The 22241-nt window shown below is 39.0% G+C and overlaps 1 protein-coding gene across 2 annotated transcripts in view; it reads right to left on the reverse strand.

Moving 5' to 3' along the window:
• Window positions 1-22241, reverse strand: part of RNGTT (RNA guanylyltransferase and 5'-phosphatase) — a 245197-nt gene that overhangs the window by 148409 nt on the left and 74547 nt on the right. For both annotated transcript variants that reach the window (XM_056125214.1, XM_056125213.1), the window contains exons 9-11: window positions 18750-18885; window positions 8965-9036; window positions 2439-2603 (exon numbers count right to left, since the gene is read on the reverse strand). In XM_056125214.1, the coding sequence (XP_055981189.1) occupies window positions 2439-2603; window positions 8965-9036; window positions 18750-18885 (373 nt within the window). The remainder of the gene's footprint in view (window positions 1-2438; window positions 2604-8964; window positions 9037-18749; window positions 18886-22241) is intronic.

Raw genomic sequence — 22241 nt, forward strand, 5'->3', positions numbered from 1 at the left:
ATTAAAATAAATAAATAAATAAATAAATACATAAAATAAAACACAACCCAGAACACAAAAGGGACCTTCAATGATAGACAGTGGAAAGCTGGTTATCCACATCCAAAATGGATGGCTAGAGAAAACAACTTCAAACTGCGGGGCCAACAAACAAGAGTGATCGGGAAAAGAAGAAAAAAATAATTTAAAAAAAAGAAGAAAAAAAAATTAAAAAGTTATGAGGAACCATTTTACTTGAAACAATCTGCCATTTTGTTTTTCCAGAAAATAAAACTTTTGTTATAATAAAGAGTTTGGAGTTTCTCTACCTTTAATATAAGCTAATATTTAGTTCCTTTATCTAACAGCAATAAAATTAATTCCAATGTCACATAGGCATATGCATGCAGGATTATAATGCAAGCTGAGATTCTACTTATATTGCTTTATTCAAATTTTAATAATATAAGATAGTATCATGTCAACTCTAACAAAATCCATATATCAGCCCAGAAGCATCAAACCCAATACTTTCAAATTATTGTCTTTGAAATAGCAGCACAAGCACAGATGCAATTTTTCCTCCTTCTGGAAATCCTACATAAGGACCAAGAAAATATCTTTCATTTCCATTTTTAATTATCAAAAACTTCTTTTTAAAGGAGCCTTAATTTTCAGCAAAAATCAGAGACAAATATAATCCAGATTCTAAATGTAGGTGTAAGGGTCAGAGTGATAGTAGAGTGAATAAGATGTTTGCCTTGCATGCAGCCAAATCAGTCCTATTATTTTATACCCTCCAAAAGCCATACACCCTTTCACGGTTATAAATTTGTATTAAAACATCAAAGAGGAATTTGGAGCTGCAGCTCAGTGGTAGAGCATCTGTCGTAATTAAGTGAAGTCCTAAGTCCGCTACTTGGCATCGTCCCACATCACTGAAATCACAGGTCTCACAACAAGGATAACACCTGGAGCAGCAACAAAAACTACAACACTCCCACCCACACTGCAACTATAACAAAGAAATACAAACCTCATAGCAATTAGCATTCTACATAAGAATGGTACATCTGTGCAAAAGATTTAGCATTCATAATATCATTTTATCAATCCCATGAGCAAAGATAAAAATAACAATATTTGGGCTTGAATGATAATACAGTGGTAAGGCCCTCCCCTTGCATACATACAACCTGGGTTCAATCCCCGGAATCCCATTATGGTCCTGTGAAGCCCATCAGGAGTGATCCCTGAGCAGAGAGCCAGGATAAACCCTTGAGAACCAACAGGTATGGCTCAAACACCAAAGAGGGAGAGAGAGAGAGAGAGAGAGAGAGAGAGAGAGAGAGAGAGAGAGAAGCACTCAAAGTGTTGTCTGTGGTTACTGTTTATATCCAAAGTCTAATACCAAATGGAGTGGACAAAAAAAACATCTAGCATACATTACAAAAAGTTTAAGCAGAACTAAATATGTCACTATATTTGCCATACTACCTATCATGACCACCCCTCCTCCAAGAAAAATTCCATTATGTATCTTTATTGTCAAATATTATACAGCAGTTTAAAAATAATGTGGCAATCTCTACTCACTATATGGAATATTTCCAAGCTACTGTAAAGCGAAAAATCAAAGAGCCCCTGAATATTGAGCATCATGCATTTTAAGTGTCAAAGCAACCAAAAAAAGAAAAGAAAATCTTTAATGTGTGCATTTATAAATATATGGAGCAATAGCATAGTAGGTAAGGCGTTTGCCTTGCACGCAGCCGACCTGGGTTCGATTCCTACACCCCTCTAGGAGAGACCGGCAAGTTACTGAGAGTATTCTGCCCACACGGCAAAGCATGGCAAGCTACCTGTGATGTATTCGATATGCCAAACACAGTAACAACAAGTCTCACAATGGAGACGTTACTGTTGCCCGCTTGAGAAAATTGATGAACAACAATGGGAGGACAGTGCTACAGTGCTAAATAAATTTTCAATAAAAGTACAAGACACAGTTGGCATTCAGAAGGCCTAAAAGAAGAATGGTGTGTGTGTGTGTGTGTGTTCGGAGCTTGGTGGGCTGTGGATAAGAAGACCATATGGGATGCCGCCAGGGATAGAACCTGAGTCAGCCATATGCAAAACTGTACTTACTATACTATCATTGCAGCCCTAAAAGGTAATTTTTTCAATCTATAATTCTACTGCTTATTTTTTGGAAAACCTGCTAAGAACATCCATTGATCAAAAAGTATTACAAAAAAGCAACCTATAGCTTAAGTTTCCCTCACAGAGAAGTATATTGAAGAGAATTATACTGAATACAATGGTACATATTTATACAGAACAATACTGTAGTCAAGTAATTTCTGGAAAAATTAATGACAATTAGGCAATAAAGCATCATTTATATTCTTCTCACAGCTGAATTATAATACACTGCAAATACTAATAGAAAACTTTACCTTTCTTGAAGTATAAATGTCAAAAAATGGCTTATTTCTGACACTAAATGGTTCCTGTGTTTTGTCAATGAGTCCATTTTTCATTTTCTCATGGCGAGGATTTATTATTTCACGTTCTATACATTGTAGACGAATATTAAAATCACAATCTCCAACTGGCTGTGCCTGAATTAAATAAAATAATTATATAAATTATATCACAATAATTCTAAAGGCTGTGTCTCATTACATACAGCAGTCTACGAAAATAGCATCCTTTATATCATCCAATTCATGGCCTAAACATCCAGACATGACAGCCTGATCACTGATTTGACTATAGTAGAAAGGTCCTAAACATGAAAACATACAGTTTTTCTTTAAGAATAAATTTTAAGACAGCATAGAAAATGCCATAGGTATACCATAAGAAAATACTTGTGGGTTTTGATGCATATTTTTGCATTGAATGAAAATATATACTATATACTCACTAATCATGTTTATTATTTATATAAGCTGGTAACACCTTCATAAAATTGAACTCTACAACATTCAAGAAATCATAAGCAAATAACAAAAATAAGCAAGTTATTTTTAATGTTTTTGTTAGTAAAGTGCTTTACAAGAATCAACTGAAAAAACTTACATAACCTTCAAAAATTAATATACAGCAATTTATGTTAATTATATAGTTATAAAGTTCCTATTTCCCAAGTTTCACATCTACATAATACATTTATATTTACATCCATACCATGTGATATGGGTGGGGCGATAGCACAGCGGGTAGGGCATTTGCCTTGCAAGCGGCCACCATGGCCGACCCGAGTTTGATTCCTCCACGCCTCTCGGAGAGCCCAGCAAGCTACCGAGAGTATCTCGCCCGCACGGCAAAGCCTGGCAAGCTACCCGTGACATATTCGACATGCCAAACACAGTAACAATTGTCACAATGGAGATGTTACTGGGCCCGCTTGAGCAAATCGATGAACAACGGGAGGACAGTGACTATGTGATATGTGTTATGATCTGAGATCAAACAAGCCACTTCAGCCCCATAGTGTGTAGGGCATTTGCCTTGCACGCAGCTGACCCAGGCAACCCGGGTTGAATTCCTCCGCCCCTCTTGGAGAACCCGGCAAGTTACCGAGAGTATCTCACCCGCACAGCAAAGCCTGGCAAACTACCCATGACATATTTGATATGCCAAACACAGTAACAAGTCTCAAATAGAGACGTTACTGGGCCTACTTGAGCAAATCGATGACAACAGGAGGACAGTGCAGGACAGTGCAGTGCTACTATGTGATACAAGTTTATAGTATGGATGACTTGAACAATGCATAAAAAAAACACATGTATGCTTTGTATGAGTTGAAAATGGGAATTGGTCCCATATATACAGTACATATAAATATAGCTACAAGGCTATGGTTGACTGTAAACATTCAAATTATAGTATATCAACTCAATGGCACTTTACTATTCTTTTCTTTGCAATTGGACACTCCTCTATGCATAATTTCGTATCTTTTTTTTTCTTTTTTTTTTTCCATAGCACAGCGGCAGGGCATTTGCCTTGCACGCAGCCAACATGGCCGACCCGAGTTCGATTCCTCCGCCCCTCTCGGAGAGCCCGGCAAGCTACCGAGAGTATTCGATATGCCAGACACAGTAACAACAAAGTCTCCAATGGAGACGTTACTGGGCCCGCTCGAGCAAATCGATGAACAACGGGAGGGCCTTTATTTATTATTTATTATTCCATCCTCCAATCCATACTTTTCAGGCTAACATTTACCCAACATAATGTTTACACAGGATAACAACCTTGCTTAAAAATGGATGACTTTTGGGGTTGGAGTGACAGCACAGCAGGTAGGGCGCTTGCCTTGCACGTGGCTGACCTGGGTTCTCCCAGTACCCCATAGTGGTCCCCTGAGCACCGCCAGGAGTAATTCCTGAGTGCATGAGCCAGGAGTAACCCCCATACATTGCCAGACGTGACCCAAAAACCAAAAAAAAAAGAAAAAAAAGAAATGGATGACTTTTTCTTAACTTTTGAAATAAGACAACTGTGTTACTCAGCAAAGAAAGGAAGACAAAAGAAAAATGAGCAGGAGATAGAATATGATTCCTCTACTTAACTACCTGTAAAGGTTATTCATTGATGAAATGCTAGTAAATAGTCACATAGTCCATGGGTAATATTTTCTATACCACCTGTGTCAACAATGAGGTTTAAAAATCCTAATTATTTTTTTCTTTTTGGGTCACACTTGGTGATGCTCAGGGGTTATTCCTGGCTCTGCACTCAGGAATTACTCCTGGCGCTGCTTGGGGGACTATATGGGAAGCCAATGATCAAGCCCTGGTTGTCTATATTCAAGGAAAACCAACACTGTACCTGCTGTACTATCACTCCAGCCTAAACCCTAAAATTTCTTACTTAATCATTAGGCCTATTAGGTTCATTGGAACACCTATATGTTAAATTGGCCAAGGATGGCCCTGTTTTGTTTTGCTTTGCTTTGCTTTGCTTTGTTAGGACCACAGCTGGTAATGCTCCAGGAGACCATGCAGAGCAGGGAATTGAGCTGGACCTCCTGGCAAAGCAAGCATACTTACTCTCAGTTCATTTCGTTGTCTCTCTGGCCCAAGGCCTCTTTTTTAAATAAAGAAAATCAAACGCCTAACAACTATTAAAATACATACAATTAATCTAAACTCCCTCCTGTATGCATTCACTTAAACCATACATAACTTCACGAAACCAAAACGAAGACCAGATTCACCTTTAAATCCATGCTGCCTCTGAGGCAGAGAAGAGTCCTGACAAACAGCCACTGAGAGACTGCAGGAAGCACTCCATAACTATTGACTAACCGGCCTCCCTGCTCTAAGCGGTCTCACTTTAAAACACTACACATACCAACAAAAGAGCTATTGTTCCAAATATTAAAGTGCAATCGTACCATTACCATACATAAAGCCCCTCAAAGTACCCTACAAGCTAAGCTTAAGAGGCCAGGGATGTGGCTCGGCAGTGGAGCACATACCTTGTTGGTTAGATCACCAGCACCAACCAAAAGGAAAAGAAATAAAACCTCCGCTAAAATGCCTGACTCAAAGAATCTGAACCCCAAGTCACCAATTCATTCTGTTCCACATCGCAACACAAAGCAACAATGTTAACCACCACTTAATGCTCTGGACTATCAAACCCAATCCTTCAAAATTAATCTGTCCCTTTTGCCACATCTAATTCTACATTTTAATGACTTTAATGACTCAATCACACTCAGGGCAAAACACTACCTTTCAGGGGCCAGAGAGGAGGTACAGCAGAAAAGGCAGTGGCCTTGCACAGAGCTGACCCAGGTTCCATGCCCAGGACTGCATGAAGTCTTCTGAGCATCAACAGGAGTGATCCCTGAGCACAGCTCTGTGTAGTACAATCCCTCCCCGTGCAAATAAAATGTTTCTAAAAATATGCTTTTAGTACCTCAAATAGTTCCATTTATCATATACTTTTGTACTCCACGACTAATTATTTAATTATATTTATATTCTCACCCATAAAACTTGTGGAAACTTTCACAAAGGAAATCTCATCATTTCCTCTGCTTTTACAATAATCTAAGCAAATATCCTTTAAAAATGAATATTAATCTTTAATAATCATATGCATGTAAATGTACATCAATACAGAAATAAAGACTAGATAAAAAATTTTAAGAGTTCTCTGGTTTCTTTCCAAATCCCACTTAGGTGGCACTGATAGTATAGTGGAAAGCATAGCTGCCTTCCAAATCCCACTTAAGGAGCCTTCTTTGGGAGCCAGTGCACTAGTGATTTTATTAAAATGAAAACTGTAACTCACTAGACACTGATTTGGTAAAGATATTGTTTACCTTACATATAACCAAGAAAGAAGTAGAATCCATGTGGTTAAATCACAAAAGAGAATTCCAAACAAAAGTAATACTAACCACATTAAAACATACTTAACTTCATCAATAATCAGGAAAAAAGTAAATTAAAACAAAATAAGATACCATTTGACACACATCAAATTGACAAAAAGTTACATGTCTGACAAAGTCAGCTGTGGTAAGGTGATACAACTATTTCTGAGAAAAGTAACAATTTTGTTTTGGTTTGATTTGGTGCCAGGAGTATGGAGCACAACTGGCTGCGCCCAGGGCTTATTCCTGATTCTGCACTCAGTGATCACTCCTGGCTGTGCTCAGAGGACCATACAAATGCAGGATCAAACCCGGGACAAGTGTGCAAGACAAGCACCCTACCCACTGAACTATCTCTCAGGCCTGAGACTTTGAACAATTTTAAATGTTAAAAGAATAATAATGAATCAAGCTGAAGCTTCCAATTTTACCAGAATCTCCATGACCTAGCTACCACCTGCTAGTTCTGGGGAGCGAGCTAAAGTGGTATAGCACATGCCGAAGGGTGAGAGTAGGCCAGCACTGCATGGCTCATAGCACACCGAGTGCGGCCCTAGTGGACCCAAACACTTTCAAACGTGACCCCCTAATCAAAATTGCTTAAAATAATGAAAATAACATTCCCTAGGTAATCACATCCTAAGAATAAAAACTGTAATACAGAATGCAGTTACACAATTATTGTAGTGTATATGTCCAAGAAGTAGAGATTTCATTACACTGCCATTGTGTTAGGAAAAATGGAGAGTCACATGGCCATCAAACAGCAAATTTAAGGAGCTATAAACGTAATGCCCAACAGTAAAGTGAATATACTGAATGTACACCTATTAACACAAATCTCTACCAAGTAATGTGAAATAAATATTCACAGTACCATTGTAGGGCAAAGATACTAAAACTCTTGCCAAAAAAAAAAAAAGAGAAAAAATTATATGAGAAACTTCCATGGAATCTGTAATGATTAATTTCCCTGGTTTCATTTCTTTCAGTGATTTATTTATTTCACTCCCAGCAATTCTTGGCCAATATGGACAATTTCAATGGTAGGTCCCTAGGATGTGGTGTTCCTCAGACCTGAGGTGCCAGTGGCCAGGGTCATCTGACAGTTTTAGGGGTCTCCAGAGCCATACCCCGCAACCAGGGCCTCAAGGACTATAACCAAGAAAGCTGGGAGGAAGAAGGGAAGATGTGGTAGTGGAAAAGAGGCAAGGTCACACATATACAAGGCATACCCTCTAACCCCTGTACTGTCTCCTTTGCCCCATTTTCTTCTGTTTGCTTGTTCTGGTATTTTTGCGGTGTACACCATGGGTTCTCAGGGGTCACTTGTGGCAGTCCTCAGGGGACCATGTGTGATACTGGGGATCAAACTCAGAACTCCAGCATGCAAGGCATGCACTCTAGTACCCCTGACTTAACTTTTTACTAAAAGAAACTGCAGTGAAAAATAGCAAACCAGGGGCCGAAGCAATAGTACAGCAGGTAGGGCACTTGCCTTGCACGCAGCCTACCTGGTTTTTAATCCCTGTCATCCCACATGGTTCCCCAAGCACCACCAGGAGCAACTCCTGAGTATAGAGCAGAGTCAGGAATAAGCCCTGAGCATCACCAGATGTGACCAAAAACAAACACGAAAGAAAAAAGAAAAAGAAAAGAAAATTGGCAAAACATTGGGCTTCAACAAATCAATACTTGGAAAATTCTCAAACCATTGTCTATACTTTCATGTACAATGAAATATTTCATTCAATTTTTTTAAGGGAAACAAAAAGGCTGGTGTCAAATAGAAAAGTTATCAGGATAAGAAGTAACTGCTTGGGGCTGGAGCAATAACACAGCGGGTAGGGCGTTTGCCTTGCATGCGGCCGACACGGGTTCGATTCCCAGCATCCCATATGGTCCCCCGAACACTGCCAGGAGTGATTCCTGAGTACAAAGCCAAGAGTAACCCCAGGTGTATCGCCGGGTGTGACCCAAAAAGAAAAAAAAGAAAAAAGAAGTAACTGCTTATACTCACGAATGACATTTGTGCCTTCAAGTTACACCTATAACATTCAAAAGCTGTTTGCTTTCTTGCTTTCTTTAGTGGCAGACTAATAAATTTGCTCAGCAATTTTTAAATCAAAGAATACCCCAAAACTGGCAATTTTCATTCACTTTATTTTATAAGCAGTACTCTTCTCGGTCGGAGAGATAGTGTGGCAGATAGGGAGCTTGCCTTGTACTCAGCTGACCAGATTCAATCCTCAGCACCACACACAGTCCCCTGAGCCCCAGAAAGAGTGATCCCAGAGTGGAGAGCCAGAAGTAAGCCCTGAGCACTTTCACATATGATCCAAAAAAGAAAAAAATTAACAGCTGAAGCCTTCTTTACTCACTTGATGCAGCAAAAAAATCTAAAGACAAAGAAATGCGAAAAACACTAGCCATAGATATAGAGATATAATTAATAACAAGATTTCAATAGTGTTAAAGTGATAGATTTTTTTTCCTACCCTAAGGCAACACTTTATATTTATGAAAATCCTTCAATTGTCTCAGTGGAAAAAAAATAATATATAAAAAGTACTTACATTGAATTTAACTATGTCATATATCAAGTATCTAGGAACAGCCTGTCCATTTACTTTGTCAATAATCATTTCCTTGAAAGAGAAAAGAAAGTTAAGTTACTTCATACTTTTATAGGAATTTCCTTAATTTATGTACACACAGTAACATAACATACATACAGAAATTTATAAATAATTTGATGAAATTTCACAGTAGACATACATATACCCAAATAAAATAGACTGGAAATACCCCCCAAAGTTCCAGTATTAATTACGATGATAATCAGTGCAATGTGGAAAGTGGGGTTTGTGCCAGCTCAGCAATGCTCAGGGCTTGTTTCTCGTTCTGTGTTCAGTGATCAGAACTGGTTGTGCCTGAGACAGAACCAGAGTTGGTCACATGGAAGGCAAGCACTTACCCCTTACAAATACACAAGTCTGCACTTAAAAATTTTGCAAACTGGGACACAAACGAATCTCGGATCCGAGCAACTTGCTGCAGAGATGGCCTAGGATAGGCCTTTTCTGCGGGGCTGCTGGCAGATGCTATGCCTCCGCCTGCCCTCTAGGAGCTCCGGTGGCCGCTGTTTTCTCGAAGTCAGCAACAAACTCCAGGTAGAGTGATGGTGATGGCAAATCCCAAGCCCCACGGGACAGAGGAGGAGTGGGTCCTTCTCCTTCCCCTGCCCCGATGGGACTTCAACACATCCAGCCACCATCTACTAAAGCTCCCACACGGCCACGATTCAGAGACACACAAACAAATCTCGGACCCAAGCAACTTGCTGCAGCGATTTCTTCAGACCCTAATTATTAAAATTTTAGAATTCCTAGAGCATGTGGCCACTCATGCGGCTGTGCGACATCATATTGTATCCATAACAAGCAATACAAAACACGTCTACACTGCATTTTTGGCAGATATGAGGGGTGGGGGGACTGGTCTCAAAATATCGAAGGAAACTAAAGTAGAGAGAGAGAGTAGTGTGCAAATTGTCTGCCACACAGGCAGGGGGAGGTGAGGGGGAATACTGGGGATTTTGGTGGTGGAAAACAGGCACTCGTGAAGGGATGAAGGGATGGGTGTCTACAAAGGAAAAGAAACATAAATGTCTACAACAGGTGAACAAACAAAATGTAGCCTATTCATACTCAAAAACTGCTCATCGAGTATTTTCTCAGCCTTAACAATGTACTAGACATAATTTTAAGCATTGGGGAAATTATGTATGCATAATTACATAGTACAACATGTATATATACTTTGAAGAGAGTATTCTAAGTGAAATAAACTAGTACTGTATCATTTAATTTACATGAGGTATCTAAAGTAGGTACTTCTAGTTCTAATTTATAAAAATGAAAGTAAAAGGACAGTTGTCATCAGGAATGAAGAGCTATTGAATGGGTATACATTAAAAAAAAAAGCTACCATGAAATTACAAAGTTATTCTCCTAGCTCTGCACTCAGGGATCACTCCAATCCCTTCCCCAGTGTCCACTTGCATCCATCAGTGCCCCACCCCCACCTTTTGTACCCCACCCTAATCCCTAATCCCTAATGGGTATACTTTTACAAGATGGAAAGTTCTCAAAGAAGTTCTCAAAAACTGTCATACAACTATGAACTAGACTTAACACAACTGAACTGCATATTTTAAAATTTCAAGATGTTAAACACTGTCTCCTTCATGAGCTTCCTGCTCTGAGTGGCCGGTGAGGGCTCACAGGGCTGGAGCACCCCTGTGGCATACACAGAACCCCAGGTTTTATCCCAGACATTCATAACTTCTAGCATCAATGATGGAACGCTTAAGAGGCCACCCTCTCAAAAAAAAAAAAAAAATTGAATTCTGAGTCAGAGAGATTGTTCCTGAGTTGAGCACATGCTGTGCAGATAGCCTGGATTCAGTCGGGGGCACTGCATGGTCCCCTGAATGTGGCTCAAAAATGGAGGAGAGGGAGAGGGAGGGTGAGAAGAAGAGGGGCAATGACTCTACATCTTTCAGTATGAAATGATGCTGTGGAGAAGTGAGAAACCTGAATTCTTCATTATGGACCAATCCCAGCCCCCCAAAAAATAACACACTTGGCGTGTTTGAACACTCCTTGCATGTCTGACTGTACTTTTCTGTATTACACTCCCTTTAGTTAGAGTCCTTAAGCATTCACCCTTCTTCCTCCTGCCCATCCAAAATTTTCTGAGCCTCAACAATGCACTAGACATAATTTTAAGCACTGGACAAATTATGTATGCAGTCCCTAACATCAAGGGACTTAGACTAGCAGAGAGGAAATTTGATAAGTAGCGAAGTCTAATGAGGTATCCTACTTTGAATGACAGATGACTAGAGAGACAGAAGGCCTTGCAGAGCTTATTTTCTAAACCAACATGCTTCAGAGAGTGAAACTGAGCTATCAATAACACCTCACCTCAGCACCACAAAAAAAGAATTAATTAAAATAATTATACTAAGACACTAAGTAAATAACCAGCAGTAACCTAAGTCCAGACCTACAGCATAAGCCTAAGGAGGAGTTATTTCTATACATAAAACAAGATAAGAGAGTGTTCCAACAATTATCCAAGTTTGGGGTGAAAATAAATAGTATTACTAAATAAATCTGAAGGCGATTACCCATTTGTTGAGTCATGAAAGACATGGAGGGTATCTTCTAACAGGATGGCAATCACAAAGATGGGGAAAAAGACAGTTTAGAGTAAATTGTCCAAACCTTGGTATAGGTGGTTTACAGGTTCACAAAGATGATACTTAAAAACATAGCATAATCCAGATATAAAGAATATTATGTGAATGGTTTAGCATCATATTATGGAAAATGACTAAAAAGTATTGAGAGGAAGTAATTATTCTCTAGGAAAACCTATGGACTACCAAAGTTCACCACAAAAGGTAATCATTTCCTTGAAATCTTTTTAGATGCGACCAACTTAAGTCTAATTATTATGGTCCATATAAAGATAATAAAAAATGTTCTAGACTACACAGGGTTTGATGATTGTACAATCTCCAAATGTCACTCAAAAGAATATTCAACAATGAAAATGCACAGTCCTTTATGAGAAGCAAATAGTTGAAAGGAATGCCATTTTTCCAACATTCTTGCTATTAGTTTTAATGATTGTTATATCCTCCTCTTGGCTCCAATATAAAATTGACTGAAATTCACTGATTCATTTCAGTGAACTAATGCCACATTTTAAAGCACCTGTTTTTCCACATTCTGTGGGTCAAAGAACATACTAGAGAGCAAAACAAAAGCTTCAGTGCTCACATCTGAACGCCAGACAATTAGGTGGCTTGAGTTATTCTTGGGTTTGGAATTTTACAAAAAAACAATTTGCAAATGAAAATGTAAAAGAAACAGGAAACTACAGAGGGTTATTTTAATTAACTAACTGGGAAAACAGATATGGCAACTGTAATTCTGGTCCAAGTAAATTGACATCATGAATCATAATGCTATTTTAAAACCTCACAAGAATCTATTTTGCTGGTCTCAGTTATCCAAGTTTGGGGTGAAAATAAATAGTATTACTAAATAAATCTGAAGGTGATTAAACTTCTAATTTTTAAGCATTATTTTCTACCTGGAATGCCTTCACCCCAAGTCCAATAAAAGTTTTCTTTCTATAAAAATTTTTCCATATCTATATGCCAACTCCTACATAAAACATCTTTAGTTTCTAACTAACCAGATGTAATTTACTTCTCTAAATCCAACTTGTTCTAAAGAGTTATCTTCACGTCATTTTATTTAAACGTCTCCTCCATCATTAGCCGTCATCTTCCAGCCCTACCTGGTAAAGCAGGCCTTTTCCTGAGAAGGCCTTCCCTTCTTCTCCTCCAAGCAACGCCTGCACAATCTTAGCATGACAAGCTGAATGTGACAAGCACTCAACAAATATTAGCTTAACTATTGGTAAATGAAATAACCATGCTAAACTTCAAAAATGCTGCGTGAAATGTGTTTTTTTTTCTTCCTCTTAGTTACAATGTTTGAAAAATAAAAAAAATAAATAAATTTAAAATTAAAATTAAAAGCCTGTATCAGCTAAGTGGGAAAGTAAGCTAAGAAAGAAAAAGAGAGCTGGAGCAATAGTGTAGCATATTGGGCACTTGTCCTTGAATGTCCTTGAACATGATCTAGGTTCAATCTCCAGCACTCCATATGGGCCTCAGAGCCAGGAGTGATTCCTGAGTGCAGAGACAGGTGTGGCCAAAAACAAAAAATAAGAAAGAATAGTTACAGATTGCTACTGTTTCCCTGAACCAACTACCAGAGTCACTGCATTGGCTATTCAGTTTATGTCCAGCACCAGTTCAGGGTCCCAATTATATCAACTACACCCCCAGATACACAAGGCAGTTAATAATACTTTTCAATTTTATGCAGTGGCTCTACCAAATATAAGGGAACCGGGGATTGTGTGTGTGACTGGGTTTGTGTGCACGTAGACCTAAGTGCACATCAACACGAAGGGTTGTTAAATGCTCTATGTCTATTTTTTTTACAAAATTGCTTTTGACTATTAGCATGAAAATAAAAATTTATTAGAAGCACCAGTGAGTACACTGTACAGAACCTTGTTTTGAAACTCTTAGTTTTTTCCTTAGCTAACTCATGCTGTAACTATCATTCACTCTCCATCCAATGTATTTTCCTTCTTTCTCCTACTCTTTAGCACCTCACTCAAGGTTATCCTCTTTACCCATCCAACTGGTAGATTCCTATCAGCATGTATTATGACCCATCCAATTCCTAGCCATAATCTAATTCCCAGTGTCCCTTTTCAGCTCAACAAATCACTCTCTGTAAATCTGCACTCTTCACCCTTTTTACACCCCAAGCTGGCAGCTGTCCAGCATATGGGTTCATAGATTGGCAGTTATAACCAAGAGGGTAGACCAGTATTTTCATTCTTTCTATACCTATAAGCCAGCACCAGTCCACAGACTGGTAGTTAAAGAGCTAATGTTCCAAGTTACATTCTAAAACTTCTCATGACCAAAACTATTCTGCAGAAGAGACTTAGTCCAAGCAACAAAATGAGAGAGTTGGTTTACAAAACTGAACTTCAGGGGGATGGAGAGTTTGGGGGGCGGAGGGGGAAGGAGGTTAAGAAGGAGGGTCCTAAAGAGGAATCGAAAGAGCTATGCTTATTCTCTCTCTCCTTTTGGGTCCTGTGGTTTGCGGGGGAAGCACTGAGTGGCAATTGGGACAGTGGGGGGGGGGGGGGGGGGGGAGTGGGAGGGAGGCTAGGAGCATTGGAGGTGGGGAATGGGCACTGGTGGAGGGATGGGTACTTAATCATTGTATAACTGAAACCAAAGCACAAAAATTTTTAAGTCTACAACAACTGTACCTCATGCTGTTTTACTAATAAATTTAAAAAAAAAAAAGAAGGAGGGTCCTTTGGACTCTTGGAAGAGGGAGGCAAATAGTCTTGAGATAAATGTGGCGTTGGAATTATGAAACCACCATGAACAGATTTAATAGCAAACTGAAGTACTTCAACAGTAAGATGAAAAATATAATAATAAAATATGTGACTCAGGAAAAAAAAAAGAGAATATCAATATCAAATATCCTATTCTTAAATTGGTGTGTGTGCACCAATACATAGTTGATAAAAATTAAGTATAAAAGATGGGTGCACCAAGCATTCACTTGGAAAGGAATATTTCTTGCACAAAACTATACATACAAATGTGTTTGGTTTTTATTAGGGCAATTCAATCATTGAGGTTTAATGAATATTTTCAAGTCTCTTGAATATTATTTCAATATCAGTTGAAATAGACAAGAAAAAGAGGAGCAAATTGTCTCCTTTAACACAGAAAGGATACCAATTAGAAGTCCAGAAAGATATTAGGCAAAAACAATCCAAGCTGGCTCACTCAGTAATGAACAAAGAGAAAAAATTCTAAACAACCTTAGTGATACCCTTATATAAGGGAGAGGGGCCTGAAGTTGTGGGAAGTTACAAAAAAACTACATGCGGTGATTCAGAGAGAAAGGTTGATGTTTCAGAGTAGGAAACATCTTTTTAATCTTTTTGCATCTTCAGACCAGTATTTGAAAACATTTTTGTAATCTTTTTGCATCTTCAGACCAGTATTTGAAAAACCTACCAGACACTGTTCTATAAAAGAGAGAGAGAGAGAGAGATTAGCTTACAGGTCAGAGAATTAGCTCGATAGACTAACACATGCTCTACATGAGGGAAGCTCAGACTTGGTCAGAGCATCTTATGGAGTAACTCTCTTGGAGTAACTCTCAAACACCATCAGGTATGGTCCAAAAAAAAAAAAAAAGCCTATCGGTGTACTATCATACATACTAGCACATTTGGAATAACATATCAATGTGGTCTGACTTCTCAATTAGACTGTTCAACCACAAAGTTAAAAAGAGAGCAAATCTGGGTCCGGAGTGATAGTATGGTGGGTAGGACACTTGCCTTGCACTGCAGCTGACCCGTGTTCAATGCCTGGCAACAGAAATGGCCCCCAAGCCCTGCCAGAATTGATTCCTGAGCACAGAGTCAGGAATAAGCCCTGTGTACCATCAGGGGTGGCCCAAATATTTTTTTAAACAACAATTTGAAAAAAAAAAAAGAAAGAAAATCTAGGTAGGAAACCCCGGAACGGCCTGGAGACTAGAGTATATGGACTGCTGAACACTGTTACCTAAATCAATGTAATAATCACTGGAAAACCAAAGTATTAACAGAACAAGAAAACTTATCAAGAAAGAGACTAATATCAGAAATTCAATATTTTCAATTAAGAAAAGCAGGTATATTGAATGGCCGAAAAATAGACATCTGAAAATAAAACTGCACTCATATTTATACCTTTTATCAAAATGGGGCAGAAAGGGGGTCCGGGGTGATGACACAGCAGGGAGAGAGTTTGCCTTATACACGACAGACCCAGGTTCAGTCCGCAGCATCCCAAAAGGTCCCTCCAGTCCCACCAAGTGTGATCCCTGAGCCCAGAGTCAGGAATAAGTCCTGAGCACTGTTGGGTGTGAATCAAAAACCAAAAACCAACAACAATATCAACAATAGTACCAAAAAGATCAAACATTTAAATATACAAATAAAACCATAATGTACTGGAAGAAAATGCAGGTGTATGATAATTTTGCAGTCTGTACCTGACCAAGCATTAGTACCTCAGGGCCATTCCCTATCATTCCCTAAATTCTTAGAAACTTAGTTCTCTAACAAAATTAACTCTAAAGTAAAATTTCTGGAAATAGCACTAAAGCCAAATATTTAAAATCAAGGAGTTTAAAAATAAAATAAAATCAAGGAGTTCATAACTTCACCTGAATAAATTTAAATTTCTGTACCACAGAAAATACCAGAAATAGCAAAAATGTTTTTTTTCAAAATGTGATATAAAGCAATACCACTAAACTATAAAAATTTCTCAAAACCTAACTGGAAAAACTTAACACTTCCAAAAGATTTTATAATGGATTTAAAACTAGAAAAGTCACAGAAGAAATACAGTAATTCATAAAGGAGAGAAAGGATTTTAAGCCTCATCTAAATTTATCTAGCTACAAATTAGGAAGTAAACATTTATTTTGCTATGTGTCAGACACTATTAACCTACTTCACAAACTATTTATCTTAGTCTTCACAACAGCACAAGAACTAAATACTGTTATTAACCTCACTTTACTCCCAGAGAGGAAAATACTGGATCTCTCACATATACATATAACACTTGATGGGATATCAACAGTTAGAAATGAGGCTTAATCATTATGCTATACTCTCCTTTAGGATAGGAAAGTCATTCCTTTTTCTCATCAAATTAGAAAATAACACATTTTTAAGCGCAGGGTGTTAGACATGTACCAATGCTTTATACACACTTTGGAGAAGTATATGTGTGTGCATGTGTGTGTGTGTGTGTGTGTGGTGCACGCAGCTATACGTGTGTGCATCTGGTGTGTGTGTGTGAGTGTGTGTGTGTGTGTGTGTTTAAACTTTTCTGGAGAGACAGAGCCAGAGGCATAGTTCAATAGACTGGAGCACAGGTTTTCCATGCAGGTGACCTGAACTCAACCCCCCAATATCTACTGCTACAAATGAGCCTCCACTCGCTCTCACCCTTGAATATAAGGTTTAGGGAGGCCCTTTGGAGTTTTCTCCGGGCTTGATATTCACATACTGAGGAGATGGGGGGCGGGGGAAGGGCTATATTTCCACTATGCAACTTGCCTTACATAAAAGAGCCTTCATGCAAAATAAGACCACGCAGACAAATGAAGCAAAGAAACTTAACGGCCCTGGCCACTAACAATCCAGCCCCAGATCCAGCCATGCCTACAACATGAAAAACTAAAACTTGCTAATTATTCGAGCAAATGCACTACATTTTTTCTTCAGGTTTTTTTTAAAGCTGGTCTGCAATTCCTGCAATTAAAAGATTCTCAATACTTTCATTTCTTCCCCTTTTTGGGGAGGGGGGGTGGGAGAGAGTTTGGGCCACACCTGGTGGTGCTCAGGGGTAAATAAGTTACTCCTCACTCTGCACTTAGGAAATCACTCCTAAAGGTGCTTAGGGGACCGTATGGGACACCAGGAATCCAACCCAGGTTGGCCATGCGTAAGCCAAGCGCCCTACCCTCTGTACAATCAATCCAGGCCCACAAAGGCACTCTTTAAGACAGTACTATTATTAGACTACATAGTTTATGAGCCAAGAAAAAACACAGTATCATAAACATAATTAAAACACAAGTGAAATAATATAGTCTCCAATACCCATTCCTTCTCCCTGCACATTCCCCACCACTTAGAAATGTCCCCAGTTTCCCTCCTGCCACAATCCCCATTACCTATCCCCCTCGCTCACTCCCTCCCTCTCCCCACTCTTATCTCCCCCCCACATTTATCCCCTCCCCTCCTCCTTCCTATCACCCTCCCCCCACTCTCTCTCCACATTATGGTTTGCAATACAGGTACTGACAGGTTATCACGTACATCTCTTATCCCTTTCAGCACTCAATTCTTTTCCAGAGCAATCATTTCCAACTATATGATTGGATTTTGTTCACTTACTCTCATACTCAGGAAAATGATCAATATGGAATCCATTTAACTACTTTTCCAATTGCTCTCTTTACTAAAGAAAACATCACAAGGAGCCAGAGAGCCAGATCAAAGGGCTGAGTATGTGCTTTTCAATGATGTCTGACTGCCAGAAGCAATCATCTAGCCACAGAGCCAGAAGTAGCCACAGAGCATCAGCAAGTGTGGCCTAACCGCCCCCACGCCATCCACAAAACACAGAGTGGGGGGAAAAAGGCATCTCAAAATTCATACGTAGACTCAAACATTAAATCCACTTAGGATCAGGGAGATGGCTCAAAACACTAGAGCCAGTTCCCTAATTTGAGTGCCCAGAGTCTATGGGCGCCCAGGTTTTATACCCTAAAAACCACTAAGGATGGAAACTAAGCACTAGAACAGGAGCCGATAGAGCTTCCCCAAAAATTCTTTAATTAACTCAACAAAAGAGCACTCAACAAAATTCAAACTAGTCTGTCTGTCTGGTCCTTTGAGAGTTCTCTTTAGTAAAGAAAGCCATGAAAGGGGAGTTTAACAAACTCTAAACCTTTAACTGCTAAAAGATGGACTGAACTGAACATTCTAATATAAACGATTCAATTCTAAATTTTCTAATTAATAAGAAAACATGCTTGCAACAGAGAAAATGGCAATATTTTTTAAAAGATAAAATGTGACTTACCCCATCTAAGAGAGTATTTGATAAATGTATTCGGTGATCTTTACGAAATGGAAATTCCAGATTTGAGACATGAAACACTGAATTATCTCTATCAATCATAAAGACTTCATTTGTGCCATCAATCAACATCATATACCTATAAATAAAATATTTTAAATATGTAGTATTAATGATGCAATTCAAGAATAGGATCATAAGAAGTAACAGTCCTATTATTTTTCCTAAGATTTACAATACATGCATGAAATAAGGTTCACTGGCGTCCCCCTTCCCAGCCCTATAATCATTCAGATTGAAGCACCACAAATTACAAGTAACATTTTCCACACATATTTCCTATTTTTAAAAATCATAGGGTATATGAAAATAAGTTTTTTATGGAGACAATGTAACATTCAAGAGCCATCTTATGGTCCAGTTTTAGAGAGAACAGTCTCAATTTTTTATTAGACATTAGACATCAAAGTTTACAAAACATGTATGTATATGCAATGGCTACATTTTATTGGTTCAACAATACAGAAATTAAGAATTACTATCTCTTTTATTGGAGAATAAAACATTATTTTCAAATCCCCTGAGCCCTACCAGGAGTAATTCCTAAGCATGAAGCCAGGAGTAAGCCCTGGGCACTGCCAGTAAGTATGTCCCAAAAACTAAAAATTTGTTTAAAAAGAATAGAGTCCACTTCATGCTATATGTAAAAATAAAGTCAGCCTGGAATTCACTAAGGATATTACATACTAACAGGCAATTTTATCAAATGCATAATGACAAGATTTGGGGTGAAAGTGGAAACCACTTTCAGGTAACAAACTCTTCAAAAAATGAGAGAAAACTGGCGGCAATAAATTAGAAAGTTAAAAGGTCATGAGACTCTTTTTGTTTGGTGTTACATGAAATTAATCAAAGAGTAATAGTCTGCAGGAAGGATTACAGTGAAAGTCTGCATGTGCCACTGACATTGGAAGAGAATGCTACAGTCTTATACAAGCTATACTACCCATGACTTATATCTTATTTTTTTTTAAATTTAAAAGAAGAAAAAAGAAGATAAATTAAAGAGGGAGCTCAATTAGACGAAGCTGAATTCGGATCAGGGAGGAAAAGAAACACTAAAGTAAGAGAAGGAATTAACTAAAATAAGAAAAGGAAGTAATAAGGTAGCAATAGAACAGAGGATATTTTCTTTACCAAATACAAGTGTTCTAAAGAGCAAACACTTTAAGTGAAGCCAGAGTTACTGTACAGTGAATAGGGCATTTGTCCTGCTCATGGCCAACCCCAGATTCAATTCCTGGTGTCCCATATGGTCCCCCAAGTCCCACCAGGAGTGATCCCTGATATAGTGTCAGGAGCAATGTAAACCAGCAGTGAGCACAGCCAGGGGTGGCCCAAAAGCAAAAACAAAGTTTAAGCTAGGTGAGGAGAAATGAGAGACCTGATTAAGATAAAAGAAGCTTTGGGCCTTATACGTAGCAGACTAAGGTTCAATCCCAGCATCCCATATGGTCCCCTGAGCACCACCAGGAGTGATCCTGAGTATAGAGCCAGGAGTGAGGCCTGAGCATCACCAGGTCTGACCCAAAATTTACAAAAGAGGAGGAAGAGAATGGGGGGAGGAAGGGGGTGGAGAAAGAAGAGAGACGTAGAAGAAGGAGAAGAAAGAATAGGAGGAAAAGGAAGAGGAAAGAAGAGGAGATGGTGGGGGAGAAGGAAGGGGGGGGAATGGGAGGAGGAGGTCTTCCACAGTTGAAAAGCACAAGGAAGTATATTTTCAAAATACTTCATTTCAATGAAATACTTCATTTCAATAAAGCTCCTTGGGGATGCTGAAATGCGCTACACACTGAAACAGTCCTCCAGTGTTCTGAGATTAGGAGAGCAGAGACTAATTTCACTAAGAAAAACAAAATCTGCCTGAGTCTGGACTGACTGCTCACCCAAAGGGCTACCAAAACAACTGCAGACCAGGGGAATGGTTAGCCCCTAGGTCCTCTTGCACGCGCTTCCAAAAAACAGCAATTCCAGGTGGAGAGGGCGAAGCAAACCCCAAGTTACCTGGAAGAAGTCAGCCTTGCCCTGAATCATTTTTCAAGGATAACTTCAGTCAATACAAAAGCCAAATAAAAATCAACGGTGCTCACCTCACCAAGATGTGTCGATTCTCACATGTGTGAGAGAGAGAGAGAGAGAGTGTGTGTGTGTGTGAGTGTGTGTGCGCGTGCGTGTTGGGGGTGGGGGGGTAGATTCTGGAGTCATGCTTGCTGAGAACAGTTCAATGCTCAGGGCTCACTCTGGTGGTGCTTAGGGGACCGTATTTGGCACCAGGATTCTAATCTGAGTCTTCAGCATGTAAAACATACTCCCCAGCTCATTGAGCAATCTCTCCAGCTCCAAAAGCTTGATAACTTATGTTAAACAAATTGTGGGGCAATGTAAGTAAGGGAATTGCTATATGTCTCTAAGAAAATCGTAATACAAATTAATACTACTTAAAATTAAGAGAACACATAAAAGTCTATCTCTGTAGTCCTTTGTTTCTTAACTCAATCCTGGGGGCTGCAGCAATAGCACAGAGGCTAGGGCATTTGCCTTGCACACGGCCAACCCGGGTTCAATTCCCAGCATCCCGTAGGGTCCCCCAAGCACCTCCAGGAGTAATTTCTGAGTGCAGAGCCAGAAGTAACCTCTGTGCATTGCCAGGCGTGACCCAAAAAGCCAAAAAAAAAAACCCTCAATCCTGATGAGGGAAACATTTTATTTCACAATCTGGAAAAATACAATTTATGCAAGTATGCAAGTAAAGTTCAAAAAGATGTTAAACAGTTTACCTCTTCTGACCATATAATAAAAGGAAAGTATAATATCCTTTCACTGATTGTCTAAGAGCTCAGAAGAAAATAAAATGTCCAAATATAATAAATTCCTAATCCCTGGGAGCTGGCACATTTATTTTTCTTGACATAATTGCCTATTTTCTATCACTAGGTTTTAATGCACTTACTCCAAAGAGTGAGGTAGTTAGACAGATACACAGATATAGTTAAAAATTAGAGTTTTGTTTTCACTTCAAGCAGAACATCTATGGCAAAAAAATACTGCGTGCACATGTGTATAACAAATTTAAAAGACCAGGGAAGAAAGGTTTGAGAAGATAGAATTCACCGTAAAGGGTTGCTCAAGAGAAATACAGTCTTGCATCTGCCAAGATACCAGAGAATTATTTAGCAGCTGGTATTTAGGGATTCTTCTGCACTTGAAAGTTTCAGGCTCTGAAACAAGTTTCTGGGATATGGATTTTGATTTGAACCCCAGTTGTTACAGACCCCAAGGTGATTCCGTGCTCAGCATAACAGAAAATGACAAGAGGCCAAGGAGAGATATAGGAGGCATTTACTGAAGCTTCAACTCAAATCGGAGGGATGGCTGATTCTCTGAACAAAAGCCTGGAAACTTTTTTTTTTAAAGCCAGAATATAAACTTGTGTAC

The sequence above is a fragment of the Sorex fumeus genome, unplaced genomic scaffold (assembly GCF_029834395.1).
Source record: "Sorex fumeus unplaced genomic scaffold, SorFum_2.1 ptg000054l, whole genome shotgun sequence".
NCBI lineage: Eukaryota > Metazoa > Chordata > Mammalia > Eulipotyphla > Soricidae > Sorex > Sorex fumeus.